The sequence below is a fragment of the Telmatherina bonti genome (genome assembly GCF_933228915.1).
Source record: "Telmatherina bonti genome assembly, chromosome: 8".
NCBI classification, from domain to species: Eukaryota; Metazoa; Chordata; class Actinopteri; order Atheriniformes; family Telmatherinidae; genus Telmatherina; species Telmatherina bonti.
The window spans coordinates 25,313,847-25,326,264 of record NC_136626.1 but is presented as its reverse complement, the minus strand read 5'-3'; the positions used below and the strand labels follow the sequence as shown (position 1 = coordinate 25,326,264).

The following is a 12,418-nucleotide window of genomic DNA, read 5'->3' as shown; positions in this document are numbered from 1 at the left end:
TTAATTTAAATTAAAACCCATTTAGATTCAATTAACATGTAAATCTAGCCTAGAAAAGAATTTGTTAGGTAATTATAAGAAAAATGCACTTCACACTCACTCCCATGTGTACAGTATCTCTTTATCTCTCAAGCACCAATCTCTCTAGATGTTGCTGTCATTTGGAATCATTATATCTATCATTACTAGCCTCTGTAGATTCTTAACCACCACAATATCCAGTTAATCAGTCAGGATCTGGAGATAAAACACGGTCTTAGTTAATTTATTCTGCACCACTTCTGCAAGGATCTCCCATTTTAACCTAAAGTCTTCTGGCCTGTAAATTGTGATTGGATACCCTCAACAAAGTAATGATGATCATTTGTCTTCTTGGGTCTTTCACGTCACCCTTCTCTTGATCCACTGGTGGGACAGCTTGTCAGTTGCGTCTTCAATCTGTCTGTGGCATGCAGGGGTTTGTCCTTCCATGATGGTTCCACATCCTTTTCCCCATATTAAGATTATTATATATTAATATATATTAATATATATTAAGATTCAGCACATGGGAAAAGAAAATAATAAAGTATATTATACCAGCTTTATAATCAAAAACACTGAGATATGTTATGCCACATTTAGTTTTACATGAAAGTCTCTGTGGAGGCTTGTAAAAAAGTTATTTCTTTCTCCTCTTAGCATAATGTTTTGGCTAGAATGTCTTAAATAAACATACATATTTGTTTTTTCTCACCACAGATCATTTAGTTGTTGAGTAATTGACACTTTGAATGTACAATGTGTTTCAAATAAGAAGTAAGGATTTGATTTTACAACCCTAACTACGATTGCAGAACTGAAAGAAAGGGCTAGCCTACACCATTTAATTTAATATAAAGATTATGTATCTCAAATACACCATCATATTTACATTTTATCAACATTTATCATCTAGAGGTAGTGTAATCGCTAATTTGGCTTTATTAGGTATTTGATTAACGTATCAGATATATGATTTTTTTCAACCCTATATTTCGAGCTTGTTCTGAAAACCATAAGAACTGCAATCATTGCAATGATTTGTTTGGAGCTGCATGGCAATGCTACAAGGAATTGTAGAATTTATATAATGGCAGCATTTGCATCCATTTTAAAGTTGCATATATTGAATTAACAACACAACTCCTCCAGTAGGTAGGTATAACGTGTGAGTTATCACATTACAGCTCAGCAGATAAAGAGCTCTCTACAGTAGTAAGTCCCATGTCTTTACCTCTTTTTGTTGTTAAGTTATAAGCCTTCACATAATGCATTGAGTTCCAGGTTAAAGGTCAGTTTTTCAGGAGTCAAGATCTTTCCAGACAAAGCTCTTCTTTTTTCATGTCATTGAGAGAAACCTTGTTTTACCATTTAAATTTGTTTTGGTTTTTTTTTGGTCAAAAATGTTTATTATGTTAAATGCTTTTATGTTTTGTTATCTTAAATATGTATATGTTTTATTATTTTAAATGTTTATATGCTTCGTTATTTTAAATGTTTATATGTTTTGTTCTTTTATTTTATGCCAGTTTGAGAAGAAGTTACCACTTTTATCCAGCAGAGGGCGAAATGTTTTTCTTCAATTGTCTGGTAACATGACATTTTGGAAAGCACTTAAACAGAAGACGGAGAAATGTGGACTACCTGCAAAAATGTGCAGAGATAAATCCTACACTATCACTTTTTAAGTCAAAAGAGTGGACACATTTTGGATTTTTTGCTTTGAAGGAAAAAGCAGAGCTGGACATGTGGATAGGAAAAATGCTGTTTCACATGTGGCGTACAGCAGTAACACAACCAACGTTACTGCCATAGATTGTATACAAAGACAGATTTACTGAGAGAGTAGAGAGAATTACTGCCCACCTAGCAAGTCACCATCCTGAGGTAAAAACAGAGCACAGCAGCAAGCCAACACACTCAAACCAGCACTTTTATATGCAGTTATGCAGTTGAAGCTTTTGAAACAAGAATATAAGTTCAAACAGCTGGTTCAAATATATTGCTGCTGAATAAATCTTTAAAACTGACACTTTTTTTTTTTTTTAAATTTGGGAAATCTATATATATGAAAATGTAATATACACACACGCTTTCATTATCACTCACAGATAATGAAATTTATACAGATTCATATGCTACCATTTTAATAAAAGCTGAGAAATGATGTGAAAAGAATTAAACAACACTGATTTCTTGACGTGAAATTAAAGTGTAAAACTCAAGGCAATAACGAAGTATTTTGAAATGGACAAAGCTTTTTCAGTATTTTACTGGAGCATATAAAAGTCATGCAATAATGCATTGCCGGGGTTAAATGGCATGCACTAAATTAATTTTGATTAAATACATTAAAGTAAATCAGGGTTTAATGAGGAATGTGATTTATAAAGGCTTCTAAAGATTAGAATTTAATTTTTTTTTTTTTTTTTTTTTTTTTAAAAAGCAATTTAAAAGGCATTTTGAATGAAAGAAAACTTCAGGAGCAAACTTGAACATATGTTCTATCTGTAAATGAAAAATGACCGGTGACTCAGTTATTTATTTATGAATTTTTTCCTTTATTTATTTGAGCAGTGGACCATATTGAGGTGTAAAAAGCCTGGCATTCAGATTTTACCATCAAGTCTAACATGGAACGTTGCTGCCCCCTGTCACAGAAGAGATCAGAAGTGCAGTATTGTTTAATATCTATGAATCATCTATATCAGTAAAAGAATAATTTTAAAAAATATTGCTCTAATTTTGCTCCAGTTCATGTCTTTACCATGTTTTACAAGGGAAAATATACATTTACAAGTGTTAACACTTGGATACACTTTTCATTACCATGACTGTTTTATTGCTGTATTGTTTTGTTCTATTTATTATACTAAAGGTAATTAAAATCTGGTTCATACTTTCCTGGTTCAGTTACAATTCCACAGTTCTCCTTAAAATTACTTCCTTGACTACATTCAAACATGATGTGGACTTTGTTCTTCCAGGCGGAGTTGAAGTTATTGAACCAGCTACTGAAGTTTCTGACAGACCTGTTACTGATAGGATAATACAGCAGAGAGCACAGGGACACACACTTAGCAAACAATCTAGGACCTCTTTTGGGGCTGTCAGACAAAAAACGGGAACTAACATGTTTTGAGTAATCAATAAACAAAGCATTGTGGGTCAAATAGTTCATCAAAAGCATCGAGGAACTATTATTTTCTGTCGTCTTACTGCTCGTGTGGGCGGGCTTAGGGTTCCTCTTCTGTTTTCCTTTATCACTCAGTTCTTGTCTCTCTCCTGTACACACTCCATATACTTATCTGGCCAGAAAGAGCCAGTATCTCTTTTAATACCATTTTTTAAGTGTCTGCTGTTTTTCTTGAAGAAGCAAGAGTTAGGTTTTTAACAAAGCTAATTTTGGTTCACGGTGTTGGATCCACCATCTAATTAAGGTAAGAGAAAATAAAACATCTGGTCCAACATATCTGTTATCTGGATTTCGATTTGAGTAAAAGTTGAGTAAAACGTTTCAGTTAAAGGTTAAAAATCAATAAAATTTTACATTCATGTTTGACAACATTGTCAATTATAGATTTGTTGCGGTACTACATTTTAATGACTGTTCATTTTCCAGATGTGGCTTTGGATTTTCATCAGCTTTAACCTGGTCTTAAAGCTGCGAGGATTTTCAAATGGTGACTTCCCACAGTCGTGTAGTTCAATGTTACCTGACCATGGTGACAGTAATGCTCAGAGTTTTCCATCCCCTTATCTGGTCACTTGCCAAAATTGCAACAGTCCTGGAGATCCCGTCACAGGTGCACAGATTGCTGAACATGTACTGGGAGAACATTTGTCACAATCTATTTCTGCTGCCAAATATTATTTATGTATGATTTGCTGGTTTCTTTCATTGTCTATTTTCATACCTCCACTTTGATGCATTTTCAAATCCTTTTTCAGTTACACTCAAGAGCAAAGACTCTAGACCATTTATAGGATTCATGCTGGAGGCTCGTAATGCCAGTTTGGGTGGTGATGGTCCAGCACTTGGGACGTTTATTGCACTTGAGAATGTTGACGCTAAACTCCTAAACTGTGATGATTCACCAGTAAGTGATCGTCTGACTAAATTTAAGCTGCACCACACTGACAGATCTATCATTCATATGTTCAAAGTCCATTTTTGATGAGTTGATGAATTTGAAATGATCACTTTTTGCTGATTTTTTTCCTTCTCAGGATTCGGCAGTAAGTCAAAAACACAACAGAGAAAAGACTTCCATCAGTGTAAACTGGACTGCAGGGGAAGTAGATTGTGACATCATCTTTAGGTTATTGTTATACATTTTTTCCATACATATTTTCTACCATTTAAAAAAAAACAAAAAAAACAAACATGTGTAAGGCTACAGATTTATTTAACAATATACACCACTTTGCAGGGCAACAGTTCTTGAAAAATTTACAGTCTTTTGGGACCGTGTGGATTATGTGTATTGTAGACCTACAATCACTCCAGAGCCACCACCTTGCAGTTTTCCAATGATGGAGGTAAACTTGATCCTCTGACAATCCATAGATAATTATGCATTAACTCAAGTTTAAAAAAAAGAAAAAATGTTTTCTCAGATTTTTGGCTTAGTGGTGATGTGTGTGGAGAATCTTGTGGAAGGGGTGGCGTGGGTATGTAACATATATACCTACATGTATATTAAAACACAATATGTCACCCATGCTGCACCGTACTTCCAGTGAAATCTTGTATGCAGTCTCATTGATTTCTCGTGGTATTTTTCCAATAGACTGTGGATCAATGTATCAGCAAATCCGAACTTCATCTAAAAAAGGTAAAACACCAGTTGGAGATTTTGACTTTAGATTTTGAGTGCTTGTAAATACATTTGTTCTACATGCATACTCTGTTGTCCTCACATTCATTCCATGCTGACATTGAGATGGTGCACCCTGCACCATCAAGAACTGTTGTGTGATTACGGATTCAACAAATTCCAACTGGCATCAAAAATGAGTTTCATTTCACTGAATCAACTGAACATTATAAGTTATCTATAATTTATTGTGTAGTTTCCAGATTGTATGTCATTATTTGGCAAGATCATTTTAAGCCTATTTGTGATTTTAACAACACTAAATTAATTCTTATTTTTCAGGTAATACATGATTAATGTTCAATGTATTTAATTTCTCGTCTAGGGTTTGATATTCTGCAATGCAGTCTGTGCTGGACTTGCCATATTGTCTTGGGTCTTTTTTTTCATGGCCGAGTCAGATGGAGTAAGTAATAACTTGAACTGTGAAACCCTTCAGTTTTTATGCCTCCTGAGGTTTTGCCAATGTGTCTAAATATGTGCGAATGTTTTTAGGTCACTCTCATTGTTCTGGTGGGTGTGTTGATTGGGATCATTTTGATAGAGCTGGGACTTTTGTTACTGCCACTGGGACCCAGTCATGAACTGTAGGTAACTCTGTTGCTTGTGTCTAAATATTTCCCTTGATTTCCCCTGAACATGTGAAGCACTGACGGGTTTTTGTTGTTTTACTCTTTTACTCTGTTAAAGAAAGGAGATCTGGGGCCTTGCTCACAAAGTCTGTTGCATCATCCACCGTGTTTTCACAAGTAAGAACGCATATCTGACACAACTTGGGTTTTTAAACTTGATCTATGAAAAAAGAAACGCTTTACTGGTAAATGTGTTTAGAACAGCAGTTGATTTTTTTTTTTTTGGTGAGATTTGAAAAATATTTTTTTGCCAAGAGTAATAGGAAGAGATTGATCCCACATTCACATTGAAAACATGACTATTTGGTTTAAATTCAACCAACTGTAACACCTGATTTCCTCTGCTAAAGCATCGACAAAAAAGGACTTTCTTGGAAGTGAAACTGTTCCTTTATGTTTTCCCACCAAGAAAAGACCATCAGCTACTGTGGCGTGACCAGACACCACCAACTATTTAGCTTAAGCTCTGCCTATAATAAAAATAGCAATTCATTGTGTTGTATATATATTTTTGTTATCCTCGTTTTACAGAGGTTATTCTGTGAAGTTTGTTTAAAATATGAGCTGCATCATCTTCAAAGTGACCATTTTTGAAAATGACACAATCAGTGTGAACATATCAGTTTTAGATTATGACAGAAACTAATATTTGCAAGAAGACGTTCACAATATGTTAGATTAATATCCCACTTCTCGCTACATCTGCTGATATTTGTATTGTCTTTTTACCGCTCTAATATTGTTTTCAAAATTTCTCACACAGTTGCCGTTATCCTTGTTGGAGTTACCAACTGCATTATTGTCCGCGAAGAGAACAAGGCACTATACTGGCTTTTTATTGTAGTGATCATGTACACAGTATGGATTCGCCTGAATGAAATCTGCGTCTCTGAGTTTAATGTCCGAAAAAGAAAACAACAAAAGAAAAATGAAAATGGTAACTAATGTGTTCTAAATGCAATACCTTACTGTTTGGAAATAAGACATTAAATGCTATATAAATTCATGTGAAAAGCAATTAATTTTGTTTATTTTCTGTTGCTGTAAATTCAGAAGATGACAAACATGAGCCACGAGGCATAAAGGTGAGACCTTTTTTGTTTGTTTGCTTTGACATATTGCATTGTCATGACAACTATCTTGGGCCAAGATAAATTGTGCATCAGAGTAAAAAATGTAATTTCATGTCTGTTTTTTTCTCTTCACCTCTGGATCCCAGAAGAGTTTCTCTCCAGTCAAAATGGTTATGTTCGCAACAATCTTCATGATTGGAAACCTGGTTTTTACTGCAGCTGTCATTCCTGGACTACTTGAGTGTCAGTAAAATTAGTTCTGTGCAGCCAGCTGTAAAAACATGTGTTTAGAGAATAATTTAGTCAGTTTTCAGATTAACATACATGTTGTTTTTTTTTCTTGTATTTATTAAGGCATGTTTCTGTCTGTATGAAGGATTTTTTTTTTTTTTTTTTTTTTAGAAAGAAATTCGAACAAAACAACCTTTAAACTGCATCATATTTTAAATGTGTACAAATTACACACTTTGTTTTTTCCTTTTTCATTTTCAAAAACAGTAACTTCTCAGCTTTGACTCTCCTACAGTATGTTCATGTACCGCATCGTCCCAGGCACAGTCATTACCAAGGAAGTGTTTTAGAGGAGTGATCATTTTACTGCTCAGTGACTGTGTGGAATGCGTTTCTCAGATGAAAACAAAACCTTACTACATCAATCTCCTCAGTACTTATGGAAGGTTAGTGGATGCCTGGAATTAATATGAATTCCAGAAGTTCACCTTTTTGGATTGTGTAACTCCACAAAGTAAACCTTTAGTCCAACATTTTGGTGAAATTAGGCTACTTCATTAAAGTCAGATTTACGTGAATAGCCGAGTTGTTATCGAGATCACTTTGATGACTCACCCAACTCTTAACGTCAGCTTACAATCTGAATTTTTTCCCAAATTATTGAACTTGTAGTTACTTCCTTGTTTCTCAGTTAAATATTGAAAGTGATGCAACTTTATTTATTCAGTTTACACATAATTTGAGGTCAAGAACTTTGTCTCTGTGATTATCAAAGTCATTGAATAAACGTTATCTTCATTACAACTGGATTTTGTAAATGATTGAACTGCTGCTGTTGTAAATGTGTAACTTCCTGCTTGAACTGTAATGTCTTACTAACAAATCACATGTTTTACAGCTAAATAGGGAGAAGATTGTTCTTAAAAAAAAAAAAAAATAAATGCCACCCATGGAGGACTATGTACAGCCACTTTTCCTGATTTTAATCATCAATTTTCTTGGATATCAGAATAACATTTATTGGACATATTGAGGTTTTCATATGAGCAACACACACACACACACACACACACACACACACACACAAAATCTGAGGGAAATAACAGGAATGAGTGAAAACATAGGAAACAAAACTAATAGATATTAGGTACCAATTCATAAATGTTTTGGTAATGATCAAATACCGTCCTATCAACATATGTTTAAGGCACATTTTGTATTGGACATATTCAGTCAAAATATTCTTATAAATTTAAAGGATTTCATGCAAACCTTCACACCTTTAAATGGACATCTTCAATGTAATTTAGTGCTTTCTTCACAAGTGCAAAGATTGAAACTTTTAATATCCTATATATGTACAGCTATCACAAAATATTTCAGTCTAAAAAACACATCACAAATATACATCTTCAGGAAAGGAGGGAAAAAAATAAAGACTTTAAAATATTTACTCAGTAAAGCCCGTAATCTGGATAAGATGGATATTTAAAGCAAAAATGTTTCCTTTTCAGTTCAAAACCAACCAAAAACACACAGAGTTAACACACAGACACTTAAGTGACATACCTTCAGGCCCATCAATCATAAACAAGATTTTATACAAAATGAGAATTATGAATTTCTGCCTACAAGAAGAACATGGATAACAAATGAAAGTTTTAAATGAAGATCCAGTGGGATCCTTGCTGATGAAAATGGGTGAAAAATGCTTTAAAACAGAGTGAATATGAATACTTGGATACAAAACAAGCCTTTATAGTTTTCTACATCTGCCTGAGAAAATCTGTTTCATGTCCACAAAGTGAAGATCATGAGATAATGTCCCCTCATGCAAATCTTACTCATGTTTACATATATAAATTTTTTTTTTAAATCTTTTTCTTTAAACAGAATTATACACATTACTTCAATGAGTGGAGGTTCTTGTCTCTGGTCGAGATCACCGTTTAAAATCCAGCCTGTATGCAAAATACCACGGAACACAATCATTTTTACTTGTAAATATAGTTACGTTGCTTCTTGCACAGTATTCACAATCAGTTTGTTCCAACACTGTACCCTTTTATTTCTGGGATGCTAGCTTGTTATGTGGGCATCCACCTTGCTCTATCTCCACCTCTGACACTACTGGCAGAATCAGATGAGAGATGCGACTCCACAGTCCACCAAACTTGTCAATATCCATCTTATTAAAGGCTGCTTCTCCTTCAGCGCCCACCAACTTTTTCATGGCATGTTCTTGCACCATCTCCTCCACTTCCTTCAGACTGAGCTGATTGCTGATCTCATCTTGAGGGAGCAGCAAAGTAAACAACAAGAACACCTTCTTGTATGCTGCGTTCTCATGATCACAGTAGCGGTAAAAAATAAGGGTGGAACCAGGAGGCAACTCTTCAAATCGGTGAATGATCGCCACAGGTTTGTCTCCCTCAAAAGCTGCTTGCAGCTGGTTGTCAATGTCAAGCTTCACCTTGTCACTGTCCTCACTGGCCTTACTTGCTCCATCAATGTGGAGAAAAGAGGCATTGAGGGCAGATGAAAAGGTGGAGGCCAGACTTTGAGCCAGGCAGTGAAGTGTCCTCTCAGCCCTGAGGCCTGCAGTAAAGATCAGACTAACAGGCTCTGTGGGTTTTTCTGTTTTCAGGTGCTTCTCCAGGTGGATCTTACTCCTCTTCCACAACTCAGACTGCTGTCTGGGGAACTGAGTCTCAAGAAGCGATAGCTGTTCAGCAAACTTTTCTGGCTTCACCTCCCTGGATGGACGCCCTCCACTACCTCCTGTCCTTTGGAGTACAGGAATGATCTTGTAAGCCAGCATGGTAGCAGAACTGAGCAGCACCAGGAACACCAAACGCCATAAATACCACATAAATCCTGCAAAGACAGGAGGAAAAAAACCACATTAAAATGCACAGTAGCAAAACATGAGAAATTTTTAGTCTGAAGATGATATGTAAACCTTACCTCTACAGGAATTTACAGATCTTCTCTTGGTAGTAACAGTTTTCCCAGTCCCCTCTAAATGCAAAATCTTATATCAGTTCTGAAAATATTTCAGTTTCATCAGATGCAGCAAATTATTTACAGCGAAAAATGCAATACCTGGTCTTCTGGGAACAGTTTCTCTTTTTATTGGAATGCTATTTATATGTTGTTGTATTGTGTAAGTATTCTCAGAAGCTTGAAACATGCTTCGGCCAATGTGGTTCACTCTGGGCTTATCTAAAAATGAAGTTTCATATGTTAGTATAAAAATCTTGCCAAAGATGATTCAACAGACACTCAATGCATCTTTCCGAACAAAAATCACTTTACATTAAATATCAATTGTTTGATACCTGCGGTCTTAGCTTTGGCTTCCATTGTCCTTTGATAATCAGCCATGCTGTGTTTCAGCACATCGTGTTTGATCTCTGTTGGTTTGAGGCGCATAGCAGGTTTGACTGGAGACACATTTGCTTTTGCTGCTGGTTTAAATGAAAACAAAAAACAAGTGAGTTCAATGCCAATCAAATTATCTTACCTTAAGCTAATACTTATGTAACAAAATAATGAACATTTATAAGTTCAAATTAGTTTTTGCACAAGCAGAAACAAGCTGCAGTGTTCTCTTACCTGTCTTGGGCTTCGGACAGTCTTGATTTTCGCTGAAAGAACTAATCACTGGACAGCGTTGGCCAAGCACCACGCGAGGATTTAACCTCGTAGCTCCAAGGGCATCTAATTAGACAAAAGAAAAAACCTCATTATTTAAAACGGATAAGCTAAAAACCATTAGATCTAATCAGAAGTCTAATGAAGCTCATCTACCTCCTACTGAAAGTAAAATGACAACAGCACACAAGCAAATGTGATACCACGTTCCGCTATTTAAAACAGCTGCATGCATTAGAAGTTATAATAAAGCAACACAAAAAAACTGGGGTTGTATGAAATTTTGGCATAAATCTGACTTTACAGTGAAGCTCTGATCTAGCTCTGAGCACGAAACTGTGTAAAATTATAAACAATATATTTGGTAATAAATTAAAAAAAAGACTGTCAAAGAAAACACAGTGTGCTACTTTGGCAAAACCCCATTCCATTAGGATAAATCAGCAAAAGATATAAATTGGTCTACTGTTAATCTTCGATCATTTAAAGCAAAAAATATTTGTCCTAATATGTATTGATTCTGAAAGCCTCAACCTTTGCATGTTTTTGGTAGATTGCTGTCTTTCGAAGACTCCTCTACAGTTTCCATTTCCTGATCCTCATTTTTCTCCAATTCTTCCGCTGATTCCTTGACATCCATCTCATGGTCACTGTCGGAGTTCCCGTCACCATCTGCTCCTGCAGTGTCCAATCGGCTCTTCTTGCTAGGGTACTCTGTAAAATAACAAACAGGATCTGTTAAATAACAAAAAGCAACAAATAAATAGTGTAAATGATTATCATCTCAGTTGTTATGATAATAGAAATATGGTTAATTGGAGCATCCCACCTTCATCATCCAAGCCATTTTCAACATCTCTGGAACCATTGACAACTGCAGCCGAAGGCTGATCTACTTTGATTCTGGTCCGTTTCAGAGGGCCCCTGGGGGTTGGCTCAAAACTCAATGCTGGAGATAAAGGATATTCATTTAAAAAAATAAATATATATATCAATATGATTAAGACATCAGACCTACTTAAAATCGTGGACAATTGCATTCTGACTCTGAGGTGAGACTTAAACATCCATTTTTACCTGTCAATCATGGGGACACAATCGAGTTAAAACAAAGGAATTTGTATGGCAAGTAAACTCATTTAATTTTGATGTCGTGCTCTGAAACAGCTTCTGAACAGTTTTTGGAGAGGGGTAAGGTGTATTATCCTGTCAGATAGTAATGATGATGTTTAACAAACATTTTAAGATTGTAATAAATACGTGTGAAAACTGCTATGGAAATTCTTAAAATACTTAAAATACTAAGTGTGTTTAGAGGTGCTCGTATCGTATCATCTTATTTTTAGATTCACACATTTCAGTGTTTATCATACTTGAACTTGTCGACATTTCCTATTTCTGATGCACCGACTTCATGATCTTTCTGCTCTCTTTCTTTTTTGATCCGATGCTATTACCCCAAGATGCTAGAATAAAGTTATTCACTTCAGCCATGGTTTTAAATATATAGCTGATGCTATCACATTATGTTTAGTTTTATCCATTTTCAGTTTTCAATAGAAAATTGCTGGAAGTTAACAAAGCAAGCTATAGTTTAAGCACATTTTTAAATACATGGATGCTAAACTTAAAAGTGAGACAGTGTGAGCTATACGGTGAAGCTAATCGGTCAGTCCGCTTACCTTTTCCTGCCACCTTTTCTTGAGACCTTGTCGATCGTCTCGGAGGCATAGAAGCCTTATTTGTAGACATCTTGGAATCCATTGATGGTTAAAAATGAACCAAGCTACTCCAAAACATCAAATGCGTAACACAACACAACATACTGTTCAAAAACCACAGCAAGGAACGTCAGACTTCCCTATTGTTATTAGGGGAGACATTTCCCGACGGAACGTGTTGATTTCCGGGCTGCGCCTAATTC

At 35.4% G+C, this 12,418-nt stretch overlaps 1 protein-coding gene across 2 annotated transcripts; it reads right to left on the bottom strand.

The window, feature by feature from the left end:
* Positions 1–7,933: 7,933 nt before the first annotated feature.
* On the bottom strand, positions 7,934–12,356 carry LOC306759173 (uncharacterized protein). 2 transcript variants are annotated; one of them, XM_079244709.1, is made up of 8 exons: positions 12,177–12,356; positions 11,324–11,443; positions 11,029–11,208; positions 10,456–10,560; positions 10,179–10,307; positions 9,943–10,062; positions 9,805–9,858; positions 7,934–9,714 (listed from the first exon to the last, which is right to left on the bottom strand). In XM_079244709.1, exons 1-8 carry the CDS (start codon positions 12,256–12,258, stop codon positions 8,903–8,905), a joined length of 1,602 nt encoding a protein of 533 aa, XP_079100835.1. In that variant the 5' UTR covers positions 12,259–12,356; the 3' UTR covers positions 7,934–8,902. The 2 variants fall into 2 exon arrangements, with proteins under 2 accessions (XP_079100835.1, XP_079100836.1); XM_079244710.1 differs by having other exon boundaries at positions 10,179–10,304.
* Positions 12,357–12,418: the final 62 nt, after the last annotated feature.